The sequence below is a fragment of the Phoxinus phoxinus genome, assembly GCF_949152265.1.
Source record: "Phoxinus phoxinus genome assembly, chromosome: 12".
NCBI lineage: Eukaryota > Metazoa > Chordata > Actinopteri > Cypriniformes > Leuciscidae > Phoxinus > Phoxinus phoxinus.
The window spans coordinates 14,307,418-14,322,323 of NC_136887.1; the positions used below are offsets into that span (position 1 = coordinate 14,307,418).

General features: G+C 43.9%; 2 protein-coding genes across 23 annotated transcripts in view; one reads left to right on the forward strand and one right to left on the reverse strand.

The window, feature by feature from the left end:
- The window catches only part of med12 (mediator complex subunit 12), a 31,345-nt gene extending 30,995 nt beyond the window's left edge, over positions 1-350 (forward strand). For all 22 annotated transcript variants that reach the window (XR_013799848.1, XR_013799849.1, XR_013799850.1 and 19 more), the window contains one exon: positions 1-350. Coding sequence is in view for 16 of the 22 variants with exons in the window: in XM_079631419.1 (XP_079487545.1) it covers positions 1-38 (38 nt within the window). In the remaining 6 variants the exon portion in view is untranslated.
- Positions 263-14,906, reverse strand: part of mars2 (methionyl-tRNA synthetase 2, mitochondrial) — a 17,471-nt gene continuing 2,827 nt past the window's right edge. The window contains exons 2-3 of the mRNA XM_079631433.1: positions 13,556-13,890; positions 263-2,311 (exon numbers count right to left, since the gene is read on the reverse strand). Of these exons, the coding sequence (XP_079487559.1) occupies positions 1,136-2,311; positions 13,556-13,890 (1,511 nt within the window). The 3' untranslated portion in view covers positions 263-1,135. The remainder of the gene's footprint in view (positions 2,312-13,555; positions 13,891-14,906) is intronic.

A 14,906-nucleotide genomic window follows, 5' to 3' on the forward strand; every position in this document is an offset into this window, starting at 1 on the left:
ATACTCAACCTGGACAGAACACCAACTCATATTACTGAGAGTAAATGAATTCCAGCGGTGGTAAAGAATGATTTTGTCCACAAGCGGATCTTTCTGAGATGAGGAACCCTGCTCCTGAAAGAAGCCCACAGGGCTGTATCTAAAGTAGAGTCAAACATTGTTTTTCAGACATGCATTTCTGAAAGTCATAGAAGCTTTGTTCTGTGAAACATTGAGATGAACAGTGAAAGAGTTTATGTAAAAAGAAGTACAGGAAATTATAAAAATATTGCAACTTTTTTTATTTTATTTCAATTTGTACAATTTTTCAGTTTCGTGTATTTCTCATTAAAAAAAATCATGTCACTTTTTATGCCTTGTCTTACATTGTCGAAACATTATAAAGTGTGACCTTAAAGGGATAGTTCTCCCAAAAATTACAATTCTTTCGTCATTTACTCACCCTCATGTTGTTGTAAGACTCTTGATCACAAATGATCTTTTTGATGAAATCCCCTCCATTGAGAACTACCACTTTGACGCTTCAAAAAGATATCGTAAAACTAATCTGTATGAAGTGAGTGGTTTAGTCCAAATTTTCTGAAGAGACTTGAGATACTACTTTTACATGATTAACAGTTTAATTTAGCCTAAATTCAATCAAGCTATCATGGCTCTTCAGAAAATTTGGACCAATCCGCTCAATTCATTTGGATTAGTTTTACAATCTCTTAAGCGTCAGTGGTAGTTGCGTAGCTATGGAAGCTTGTTTCCGCCACAGAATAAAAGATTATTACGAGTAACATCTTGCAATTCTGACTTATTTCTCGCAATTCTGAGTGTTTCAATTGCGAGTTATAAAGTCCAATTCTAAGAGAAAAAAAAGTTGCTATTACCTTTGTTTATATTTTTATTCTGTGGCGGAAACAAGCTTCCATACGTAGCTGTCAATGGGACAAAAATCTCTTAAATTTCATCAAAAAGATCATGTGTTCAGAAGATGAATGAAGGTCTTGCGGGTTTTAAACTACATGAGGGTGAGTAATTAATGACAATTTTAATTTGGAGGGGAACTATCCCTTTAAATCATTGTTTGCGCAAAAAAAATGATTTTCATCTCAATCCATAGTACCATACCCTAATACCATCATTCAGATTAAGATTTTGACTTTTTGGGAGTCCTCCCTTTCACTTGGCTTCTCTCAAGGCGATTAAACAACACTCCCAAGTCAGGACCCAGCGCTCTTCCTTCTAAACCACAGTCTCTTCCTTCACATTTCATCAGGAAGTTGAGAGAATCCCAGCTTCTCTCCTCAGGCATGACTCCCAACCTAGATAAAATTCTGTCTGCAAGATCTGGCACCACGGGTTGCAGGAGAATCCCATACATCCTGAGGCACTCTAAAGACACGTGGAGGATGGTGTCAAGCCACTGCTGGTCTCCAGGATTGTTCCGGTCCAGCTTCCACGGTGCATGTCTTTGAACAAACGCGTTAGTCATCCGCACGCATGCGCTAATGGCCTCCAGTGCTTTATACATGTGTAGATTCTCAAAGTGCTGCTCAACTAAGACTGGAAGCGCAGATACAGCCTCCACCATTCTGTAGTCTTCCGAGACCGCTTTTCCACGGAGCCCTTCAGATGGTTCCTTTGGGAAGCAGGAGTTGCAGAACTGAGGATACACCTGCGTGGGGTTGAGTGAGGGCGCAGTGCAGCGGTTTAAAAGCCCACCGAGAGCGTCCGCTAACTCGCTGTTGCACATCTTTATGACTTTATCGTCATAATAGTCACAGTCCGAGTCAGGAACCCCTTGTCTCAGGAGGAAGTAGCGCAGGCCGTCCACGGTGAACTTATCCATGGCGTCCAATGGGTTGATCACGTTTCCAAGACTCTTGGACATTTTCGTTCCCTCCACCGTCCAGTGAGAGTGCACAAATATGGTCTGAGGAAGAGGTAATCCTGCAGCCAAGAGAAACGCCGGCCAGTATATCGCGTGAAACTTAAGAATGTCCTTACCGACAACATGATGGACAGCTGTCCACCACTGCGAGTGATTCTGTGGGTAACCAACAACGGTCAAGTAGTTCACAAGAGCATCCAACCACACGTAGATGATTTGTTCCGGATCTCCAGGGACTGAAATACCCCACTGGAGGCGGCTCTTCTGGCGAGATACTGACAGGTCTGGGATATCGTCCTCCAGCCACTGAAGAACCAAGTGATGAAACTTCACAGGCTGGATGATATTTGGGTTTAATCGAAGCCAATGAAGCAATTTGGTGCGGAAATCCGATAGGCGGAACATGTAGTTTTCCTCCTTCATCCACTCCACCTGTCAATGAGGATAGATAAATATCTTATTCCACTTTGAAGAACTTCAGAAGATTAGTTAGGTCTGGTGTATGTCAACACTAGTAATAGACTGATATATTAGGGATTTAACCGAATACTATGACTATTTTTTAAAGATTACTGGCCAATAACTGCGCATGCATGCCTAACTAACAGATGACAATCTTCTGAAATTTTGTTTTTCCAAATATTCAGCCAGTAGAAAAGAAAAAAATATCTGGCAACCAGTGGATGTATTTTAGATCAGGGTCATGAGATGGATCACCATCCTAAAATGTAAAAGATAGCTATATGTTTTAATAAACCCAAAAGACCCAATTTACACATTTAAATCAGTGTACTATATACTATAGTATACCAATAGGTCACATGACATGCATATTTTTGTCCAAGTGCATTATTTCCATTTCTAAATAATTTTATAAATTCATGACATGTATCACTGTATGCTATAAACCATATAATTAATATAATTTAATTAATTTTCAGTATATTCAAATTATAAATATTTTATGTTTTGGAATCTTAAACCCCCAAAATGTCAGGTGGCACAACCATCCACACAAATAAACAGACTAAGAAAACCAAAATGGTGTTTAAATAAGAAATTCAAAATAAAATACTATGGCATACATTTATGTTTGAATCATTTCAAATAAACCTTTTATAAATATAAGTAGTTTTAAAGCTGTTTGAAAAACTTTTGTTTGGGAATTTGTATTTTCTCAAATGTCAGGGTGGCACAACTGCAAACCTGAGTTTTTATTGATTTATTATGAATTGACAAGGTAATAACAGTAAACATGATAATGTATCATCCAGAGGAGCCCAACTGATCATTGTGGAGGAGAGAAAAGGTTTGTAGATCTCTCAAATACTGATTAAAAATAGCTTCTTTCAAGTATGGGTAGGTTTTTACACTTTTCATGTCTGGTGGTACAACTATTTTATCATAAAATTCTTTATTGTATTTAAAAATTTGATGTATGAGCTTCCTAGCATAGGCAAAAGCTAATACAGACATCCAAGTAAGCCTATTCAATGTAAAACTAGTCGCAAAAGTCAGGTGGTGCAACTGCAATGAATGTCCCGATATGAAGTAAAAAGCGAAATAAATCATATTTAAACTAGATTTTTATTTTTTATTATTCTATATTTTAATTATTGTTCTAAAATGTCCGTTTTAGGTTAAAGAAAGATTTTGAATTATGTTCAAGATCTCTTAACTTTAGATGCCACTATCATATCAAGTAAAGAATAATTGGTCACAATTCAGTGTCTAACTACTGTTCTCATTAAAAAATTTTTTAGGTATAATGCATTTTTTCATGTTTTGCAAAACAGGGTAAGGAAAGGGTCAACAGTATAATCATGTCATTACAGAAATGACTAATATGCAAGCTTTTTTAATCATAATAACGATGTAAAACATGTACATGTCCACAATAAGAGCATTGTACCAAATGATTTATTTAAATGTAAGTAGTTCAAGACACTTAATATAAAGTTGGACTGGAAAACTTTATTAAACTTTATTAAAATGATCCGGCTGCAAGAGAAACATATCTGGCAAAAATAATAGAGAGGCGATGAATCTTGTTTAGTAGTTATTAGCTATATAGTGTTCAATTAAAGTTGCTAATGCTTTACATTTAATGTTTTAAACATGATGATGAATGCATTTTTGATATTTTAATCAAAAAATTCTTAATTGACTTAAAGGCACACTAGGTAATTTTTCGTCGCTTATTCAAAACAAAGGCATAGCTGTAATTTCACAGAATTATGGGAGTTGTTGTTACCTCTACATTGAGCGCGTTATTAACTTTTGAATAAAAGCTGACGTGGGACAAAATGCCCGATTTCCCAACACGTTGAACTGAGCAATGCCATTGTGCCATTTTAATAGGCTACTTTTAAACGCATATAGCTCAGTAATGTCAGTTTTATGTATTTTCTGAAAGGGGGCGGGATTTTTGTTGGGAAAGTCGGGGGAGAGACGCACACTTCGATAAGACTGGATAAACACATGCAGATCTTAATTGTTAAGAAAATGAAACAAAATAAATTAACAAATCAAGCCTTTATTACAAAACACTAGGCGATATCATACAGCATTCAGAACAATGCTGCACATGCACCCCTAGTTCCTCCGTCTATGGCCCAATGACGCTACTATGAGCATTTACTAGCTACTTATAAAAAAATGCGGGTCGGGTACAATATTTTCTTCTTTTTTTTTGCGGCCCGAGTTGCGGGCGGGTTAGTTGAAAACGTCGGTCGGGTACGGGTTGTTTATACATTGACCCGCGCATCACTGATACGAGTGTGTTCATAGTTATGTTATAATGCTACTCTGTGCGTTCGCTACTATTTGAGACACTTGTTGCACACTGCACTGAGCTAGATCGATATTAGGCATGGTAAAACAAGGTACTCGCAGTAAATCAAGAAAACGAGATTTAAACAATAAGACTGTGTTGAGCTATATAACAATGATTAGTTTTCTGTTGATGAATGTATCCAAACAGTAGCTCACCTGTTTAATAAAACAATATATTAAAGTGTCTTTGGTGTTTCCATGGTTTCTACAGAATAAAATAAAAATCGAGATCGAAGGTAACACGGGTTGGGTATAATGTCATTGACAGGCCGCACACGAACACGGTCCGTATCATGGTTAAAATTGCTTATTTCTCTGGATTTAAACATTCTTGGAAACATTTTGGGATAATGCAAGTACACAAGTAAAAAAAAAATGGTTTTGGGATATTTTAATCCTGTATCTTTCTGTATCAATATAAACATGACTTTGGTTAGATGCACTGTTCGATTGTGGTCTGAATAACAACAATCCATTACACCATTCCAGGTCCAAGATTCCGATTGTGGTGTCATGTGATTGTTTCTGATCAATCTACTACTTTTACTTCAATAAAAACTTGACTAAAACACTTGTATTTGTATTTTTATGTGTAATTGAACTTAAAAAAGTCCAGTATTCAGCATATTCCCTGTCATTTTTAATGTTGTCAGATACCCATCAGGTGGTGCATCCAGGGCTTGACATTAACACCCGCCAACTGCGAGTGGATTTCAGCAGTGGTGTATAACAGTCACTCATACTACCCACTTTGGGGGGTTGAATTTTATATATCATATAGTTTACATTGTTCAATTGTAGTCTTTTAAAAAGGCATCTGAAATAATAAATTAGTGCAATGTAGTGTTATATATAATATAAAAAATATATAAACATATCAATACTGAAATATCTGAAGTGCTTCCAATACTAATTTCCCACAGAATAGAGACATGAACCCAGCTACGCTTTCTTGCTCTCTCATAATCTCTCTGACAGTGAGAACCCGCCTCCCCTCACTCACTCTTTTCATTTGCTCTAGATTAATATTGATGGTGTTACAGGGCTTGAATTTCAGCGGTGGACTGTGCATATTGCACATACTTTTACTTATTCCCGCAGATTGTGTTTTCACACCCAAAGTGCGCACACATTAAGCCGCCTCTCAGAACAAAATTGAATATTTTGTCAAATCCACAAAATTGTACCTTGGCGAGTATTCTCATAAACACAGTCAGTTATGTTTTAAGTGAACAGTTGAGAAAGAACATGCATGTGTAACTGTATTAAGGATCTGTGTGTCAGGTCTTAAAGTGACAGCAGCCTAATATAACTGCTGCCAAATTATAAGATAATAATACAAATATCTTTAAGGCAGTTATTTCCCCATGGTATCGATGTCAAAATTGTGGCCAGAGAAAATGGTGAGTGGCTAGTAAGTTTGGAAACCACTAGCCACAGTGGCTGGTGAGCAAAAAAGTTAATGTCAAGCCCTGGGTGCAACAATGTCAATTCTTGATTTAAAGGTGATGTAGGACATCTGGGAAATACTAACTTTAGCCTGATAGCAGTATAAGCGTACACTTAGAGTGATTGCTATCAGGACAGGAGGAGACTTTCAACCAGCATAACAAGAAATGTTTCTGCAGAGAATCACCTACGGCACCTTTAAACCAACAAATAGGTCAAATGGAACAAATGGCAGAAAAATAGATTGTGAATATTTATTGTATTGAATGTATTTATTTGAATACTTGTATGATTCTTTTTCTGTCATTAAAAATTAAATTTAGATGCTAAAGATACTAAATACCTGGCCACTAGAATGTAATAATTATAAATTAATATAATAAAATACAGTCACGAAAAAACATAATGTGATAAGGAACTGTAGACACTAATAGATACTTTGCTAAGATTTCACAACAAAATTAGGAGTATATATATATATATATATATATATATATATATATATATATATATATATAATTTACATATTATATATTATTATTTTTTCACACAAAAATTTGGTTGCACCACCTGACAAAAATGTCAAAAAATGTATTTAAACACTTTGAAATGTTATTTAACAATTAAAACTTGTTTACACACATGGTTCCTGACTCAAAAATATGCATTACATACATTTGGAAAATATATTTAAAAAAATATATATATTTGTCATTGACCCCAATGTAAAATATTATTTGGAAAATAATTTAATAACTTTTTATTTGTTTGTTTCTGTACAGTTAGATGCATTGTAATGTTTTATCTAGTTTAATATAATTCTATTATTCATTTATTTATATAATTTCTATATTTTAATTATTATTTTTTTAAATATAATTTTTATATTTATTTTAATCGCTTTTAGAAAAACTTCCTTTTCTATGGCCCTGCTAGGGCCCTCCCAGCCCCAGTTTGAAAACGTACTCGGTTACTAACGTAACCTCGGTTCTCTCTAGGAGAGGGAACGAGTACTGCGTCGAAAGAACGCTACGGGAAAGATATTTCTTTGTCGAGATTGAAGCCTAAAATTAATCCTTAATTTTGTAATATTGTAAAACGCTTTTCTGAAGCATACAACCTAGGCGGAGCAATACAGCTCACCCATTGGCTGCTCTGCCAGAAAAGCACAGCCTATGCGAGGCCAGAGACGCTGACCAATGAGGACGCTTCGCGCCCTTCTGCGTCACCTCCCGCCCAAACAGGCGTGGCCTAGGCCTATAAATACGAGCATAGCTGTCTAACACGCCGATTTTCGTCAATGAAGCGACGCAGCGTGGACACGCACGGCCATGAGACGCAGTACTCGTTCCCTCTCCTAGAGAGAACCGAGGTTACGTTAGTAACCGAGTACGTTCTCTTACGTAGAGTTCTCTCGTACTGCGTCGAAAGAACGCTACGGGAACCCTATGCAAACGGCCGTGCGTGCTCTTGGATCGACACAGACACCTAAGGGCGCGCGCGCCCTGGTATACAAGCGCCTACCCCAAGAAGTATAGGGAGAGCGGCTAAAATAGCATCATCCCTTATAGTAGTGCCTCTTAAGGCATAATAGCATATATATGTAATATAGATATATATGAGGGGTAATAGCATGCTCATGGGACACATTGTCAGTGAGTGATGCTTAAACATTGAAGTGACCTGGGCCGCAGCGCGGGGCAGGAACACTTATACATATTAACATTGAAGTGACCTGGGCCGCAGCGCGGGGCAGGAACACTTATACATTTTAAACATTGAAGTGACCTGGGCCGCAGCGCGGGGCAGGAACACTTACACATAGTCTTCTAGACCGAGAGCAGTTTAGCCTGCAACGCAGGAACCTCTAGGTTATAGAACCTAATAAATGTAGACGGGGAGGCCCAGCCTGCCGCCATACAGATATCTTGTAACGAGATTCCGCTATACCAAGCCCATGAAGAGGCCATGCCTCTCGTGGAATGTGCTCTGATGCCCAAAGGGCATTCCAAGCCTCTAGATGCGTAGGCTAGCGCAATGGCGTCCACTACCCATCGAGACAGACTCTGTTTCGTTGCGGCTCGTCCCTTGGAGCGCCCGCTGAACGAAACAAAGAGCTGCTCCGTCTGTCGAAAAACAGCGGAGCGGGACACGTAAGCTCTTAATGCCCTGACCGGGCAAAGGGAGCTATTTCCGTCCTCTGAGGCCGGCAGGGCCGACAGGGAGATGACCTGAGCCCTGAACGGTGTGTTGAGGGACTTAGGCACGTACCCATGCTTCGGTTTCAATACGACTATAGAGTCGTTTGGCCCGAACTCCATACAAGAAGCTCTCACTGAGAGCGCTTGCAAGTCTCCCACACGCTTCACTGAAGCGAGAGCCAAAAGAAACACGGTCTTGAGAGACAGGTGTTTCATGTCAACTGAGTGAATAGGCTCGAAAGGGGCCCCTTTCATAGCGTTCAACACTGTAGAAAGGTCCCAAACGGGGACTGAAGGAGGCCTTGGAGGGTTTAACCTCCTGGCGCCTCTCAGGAAGCGGACCACCAGGTCGTTCCTGCCTAGTGAACGGCCAAGCGTTGGATTAACGAACGCTGATATGGCAGCCACATAGACTTTGAGCGTGGATGGGGTTCTTCCCTTATCCAATAGCTCTTGCAAGAAGGAGAGAATCTCCGGTTCTCCACACTGAAGTGGTGACAGACCTTGATCTGAACACCATCCAGAGAACACCGACCATTTGGAAGCGTAGAGCCGTCTAGTAGACGGAGCCCTAGCTTGTTCGATCGTGTCTAACACTCCTCTTGGGAGGTTAGCGGGTACCCGTTTATGACCCATACGTGTAGGGACCAAAGCTCGGGGTGAGGATGCAGAATCGAGCCCTTGGCCTGTGAGAGGAGGTCTCTCCTCACTGGAATCGGCCACGGGGCAGTACTTTTCAGTCGCATCAAAGCTGGGAACCAGGTCTGATTCGTCCAGAATGGAGCAACTAGCAGTACTGAGCATCCGCTCTCCTTGATACGCTCCAGCACTTGAGGCAGGAGTGAGACAGGAGGAAAAGCATAGAGCGGGCGGCGGGGCCAGACTCTGGCCAGCGCGTTCGCGCTCTTCGAAAAGAATTCTGGGCAGTGAGCGTTTTCCTGGTTTGCAAACAGGTCTATTTCCGCTCTGCCGAACGTTTTCCACAGCAGACGCACTGTCTGTGTGTGTAGGGACCACTCTCCCGTAGGAACGTTGTTCCGTGAGAGTCTGTCCGGGCCTACGTTCAAGTGGCCTGGCACGTGCATTGCTCTTAACGAGCACAGGTTGTGCTGGGCCCACACCAGTATGCGTTCCGCTAACCTGAATAGGTTCCGGGATCTCACTCCACCCTGGCGGTTTATGTAGGCTACTACCGACATGTTGTCCGAGCGGACCAGGACGTGGTGTCCTTTTATCCGGGGACAGAAGCGCCTCAGCGCAAAGTCCACTGCCATCATTTCCAGGCAGTTTATGTGCGGTAGTTTGGCTCGCTCTGCCCACTGGCCAAAGAGCGGTCTGCCGTCGAGCAGTGCTCCCCAGCCTGAGGTGGACGCGTCCGTGGACACCACCTTCAGGCTCGAGGAAGTCCCCAGGCTTACACCTGACCGGTACCAGTCTGACGCTCTCCATGGTGTCAGGGCTGAAATGCATTCCTGAGTGACCTTGAGGCGATAACGACCGTGTAACCATGCTCGGCGCGGTACGCGCGCTCTCAACCAGAACTGTAGTGGGCGCATGCGCAGCAGGCCCAACTGCAGCACTGTTGAGGCTGAGGCCATGAGGCCCAGCATTTTCTGAAATCTCCTGAGTGGCACTATGTGGCCGCTGAGGAAGGATTTCGCCATTTGCAGGGTATTTCGCCTGCGCTGTGATGACAGCTGTGCTGTCATAGACAGTGAGTTCAGATCCAGTCCTAAAAAGGAGATCCTTTGACTGGGAAACAGTGAACTTTTCTCCCAATTGACTCTCAGACCTAAGCACTCGAGGTGATCGAGTATTAGTGTCTTGTGGTGAGCGAGTTCTGACGGCGATTGAGCCAGAATTAGCCAATCGTCCAAATAGTTCAGAATTCGAACGCCCCGGAGTCTCAGGGGTGCCAGCGTCCATGCACACTGTAAATGTACGAGGTGCTAGAGACAGGCCGAATGGCAGGACTGTGTACTGATATGCCCGGCCCTCGAAGGCGAATCTCAAAAATCGCCTGTGACGTGACGCAATTTGTATGCGTCTTTCAGATCTATCGTCATAAACCAGTCTCCTCGGCGAATTTGCGCGAGGATTCTTCTGGTCGTGAGCATTCTGAACTTCCGCTTTGTTAGCGTTTTGTTCAGACGCCTTAGATCTAAAATGGGTCTGAGACCCCCGTCTTTCTTCGGTACCAGGAATATCTGCTGTACAGACCCCCTTCGCTCTGAGCTTGAGATAAAGGCTCTATGGCCCCTTTGCTCAATAGCTTCGCTATTTCGGCTCGAAGTAGATGTGCTACTTCTGTTTTTACCGTGGTTTCGACTTTTCCCGTGAAACGGGGAGGGCGTCGATGAAACTGTAGCGAATAGCCTCTTTTTATAGTCTCTAGCACCCATTCTGAGACCCCGGGAAGTCCTTCCCATGCATCTGCACGTGTGACTAGGGGTTGAATGTAATCTGGGCCCTGGTCGCGAAATGGCGGCGACACGAGTGCAACCGTGTGCTGTAACATGGACGCCGTGGCGTGTGAGGCGGGGGGGCATGTTTAACACAGTATGCATCCCGCGCGCGCTCGGCTCTCTGTGTCGAGAGAGAGCGCGCGGGACGAGTCCCGTAGGGCTCGTTATGCTTGTGAATAAACGTGGGCGCTTGGTGGCGGGCACATTTATAACACCGGGGACACTGTGTTTGTGTACTGACTGACCGTTCGTTAGTTTCGTTTATACAGAAACCGCGGAACGTGCAGTGTGTAGTGGTTGTGGGCACTTGGCAGTGGACACGCTTACTACATGTAAAGCACAATCGATCTGAGTCGATTTTAAGTGTGCAAACCCTGTGTTGAACGGGGCTGCCCGTAGGGCTCGTATATTTGTGAATAAATGTGGGCGCGTGGTAGCGGGCACATTTATAACACCGGGAATACTGTGTTTGTGAACTGACTGATCGTCCGTTGGTTTCGTTTTTACAGAAAAACCGCGGAACGTGCAGTGTGTAGTGGTTGTGGGCACTGGACAGTGGGCACGCTCACTACATGTAAAGTACAATCGACCTGAGTCGTTTTTATGTGTGCAGACCCTGTGTTGTACGGGGCTGTGCTTGCACGGGTTGAAAAACCGGGCTCTGGTCGCGAAATGGCGGCGACACGAGAGCAGTCGTGTGCTGTAACATGGCGTGATGCGGGGGCGCGCTTATCGAGCGGGCAGCCCGCGTGCGCGCTCAGCTCTCTCAGCTGAGAGAGAGAGAGAGAGAGAGCACGCGGTGCGAGCTCCGTAGAAACCATGTTGACATGTAGCTTGTAGTGATTGTGGGCACTTGAAAGCGGGCACGCTCACTACATATAGTGCACAATCGACATTGAGTCGATTTTATGTGTGCAAGCCCTGTATTGTGTGGGGCTGTGCTTGTGTGTATGAATGGGCACTGGGTCGTGGGCATTGCAGTTACACACATTACATCATCGGCTGTGGCCGGGACACCGTGTAGCACAGAGAGTACTGTCTATCAGAACCGACTGACCGTGCATTCGTTTCGTTTTTACAGAAACCACGGGACATGCAGTGTGTAGTGATTGTGGGCACTGAAAAGCGGGCACGTTCACTAACTTACATGTATTGCACAATCGACACGAGTCGATTTTATGTGTGCAAGCCCTGTATTGTGCAGGGCTGTGCTTGTGTGTATGAATGGGCACTGAGTCGTGGGCATTACGGATACACACATTACACCATCGGCCGTGGCCGGGACACCAGAAAATACATTTTCAGATTTACCTGGGGCGTCGTGAAAACGGCATTTGTGTGCAGGCAAACGAGCATTGATGCTGATTTGGTGACTGCAAAATACACTGGCACGGTCGAGTATGTTGGGACTGTGCGAGCGAGACATTTTAGTGAAATCCGGCCGCGGCGGGATTTTAACACTGTAGCTTCCCTCGAAGCAGAAGTGCGCATCCTGGCTAAAGACGGGGCTTTCCGGGACTCCGCGCTTTCTTCGTGAATTCAGGAAGAAAAGGGCGCGGGTCGTGAGGACGGTAACGTACGTTCCTCTGCAGAAAAACAGCCATCTAGCCGGTAAGCGCATCGATGCTGGTCTTTCTCCGTCGACGCTCATGAGCGGCGGGGGAGGGGAGATCCTCGGAGCTCGCCCATCCGAAGCGGGAGAGAAAAGCAGTCTTCCTCCACAGACGCGGCTTCACCTTCCTCGTTCATGACGGACGCGGCGGCACACAGCGGCCCTTGTCCGTCGATCATAGAGTCCAGCGAAGCGGGCGGAGAAGCTGGCGGCAGCAGCGGCGAGCACCTCGTGGTGAAGGGAGGTTCCGGGCTCTGCTAAGCACGGCGCTTTTCACGGCGCGGCACTACAGCAGGCGGAAAAGATGCAGCTTCAGTAAATGAACGCCAGGCGAGTCCGCAGAGTCACCGTAGGCATCAAATTACAGCGATGGCAGCCCCCATCGACGAGAGCTGAAGCTGCGTGATACTCACAGGCAGGAAACACAAGCACGTGGTCCCTGTCGCTGAGCGGGGCTCTACACGAGCCACAGGAGGTGCGAGGCATCTTGAAAAAGACGCTCGGCTCTTTTAGTGGTGGAAAAACTGTGTGTCGCGACGGCGAACACACACACAAAACACACACACATAATGTAAAGGATATTCCACGCCGGAGAAGCGCAGCAGGGAACGGCGGCTGAAGGCGGCGAAGACCAGCGGCTTCAGGTAAGAGGCGCGTCCTGCTGAGGTGCTTGTTCCAAACGGCTGTGGCGGCTCGAATCCAATCCAACGATGCGTGTAGCCTCGTGAATTTTAGAAAATCGGCGTGTTAGACAGCTATGCTCGTATTTATAGGCCTAGGCCACGCCTGTTTGGGCGGGAGGTGACGCAGAAGGGCGCGAAGCGTCCTCATTGGTCAGCGTCTCTGGCCTCGCATAGGCTGTGCTTTTCTGGCAGAGCAGCCAATGGGTGAGCTGTATTGCTCCGCCTAGGTTGTATGCTTCAGAAAAGCGTTTTACAATATTACAAAATTAAGGATTAATTTTAGGCTTCAATCTCGACAAAGAAATATCTTTCCCGTAGCGTTCTTTCGACGCAGTACGAGAGAACTCTACGTAAGAGAACCCCTGTTCGAGATGGTGCAAAACACTAACAGAGAAGTATAGGCTTTATTTCCAGAACAGGACGGATGGTACCTTGTGGCCGCTCTCAGTGGACACTTTGATCTGTCGTCCCTCGGAGTCTGTTCTGTCAGTGACTTGAGTTGGTGTAAGAAAACTTTCATCTGGAGTGGAGTACCAGCCTTCATAAGTGCCTTTGTAGATGAAGCCTTTGCTATGGAGAACAGTCCAGAAGTGTTCAACAGCCAGTCGATGTCTTTTCTCTGTTGTCCGAATGTAGTCAGTGTATAAAATACCACATCTTTGGAAAACATGCTTAAAACTCTCTGATACCTCAGTGCAGAAGTTCAGAGGGTCTTTACCAGCATTGCTCGCTGCCTGTTGGATTTTAAGACCATGTTCATCTGTACCTGCAGGGCACAAACAAACACCACACTGATCTATGGGGCCAGTTGCATAAACACTCATAATGGTAAAGGCCTAGATCAACCATCATTTGCAGTAAATTCTGTCATCATTTACTCACCCTCATGTTGATCTAAACCTGTAAGATTTTAATTTATCTTCAAAATACAAATGATCTTTTTGAGGAAATCTGAGAGCTTTCTGTCCCTCCATTGGCAGCTACGCAACTGACACTTTGACGTAGTGTTGTCAAAAATATCGATATTTCGATAAATATCGATACTGAAATATCTGAACGGTTCCAATACTAATTTCCCGAAGTATCGATACTAGCCGAGCGGTCACTTTCACTTTCACTTCTCTCCAAAGGCGCGTTGACAAACACCACACGTGACGCACTCGTCTCATTCGCTCTGGTTAAATAGCAAAAGTGAAGTGAATGGAAAGATGGCGAGGGCGGCGCCCCCGCGACCGGCTTTGGTTGATTGATAAAGAACACCGCGAGCGGACATGTCGGAGTCGGAGAATAGCGTGGACACGCGCTACACACCGCGAGCGGGCATGTCGGAGAATAGCGCGGACACGCGCTACACACCGCGAGCGGGCCGGGTATGTCAGAGAATAGCGCGGACACGCGCTTCACACTGCGAGGGGGCTGCGGGCACCCAAAAGATTGTTTGACAATCAATAATCCCTCACATCACTCATTTTTTAAAATTATTTTATAGGTGAAAACAGACTTAAGGAACAGGCTCCAGGGGTACCATTTAGCAAGCATAGGCTACGCTCAGCATCAGGGGTGTTTGTTGTTTGGACAGACCTTTCCCCACTGCTAAAAAAATCCTAAAGGAAACACTGTAACTCTTCTCATTTTAACTTTTCTGAAACATAAACCTAGATGGCCTAGTATTTTTGTTGATATGAGTCTGTGTTGTCTCATTTTTTCACCGTAATTCTTAAAGTTAACATAATCTGACTGAGGAATCAGTAAATATTTTAACTGTGGTCAAATGTAAATTAA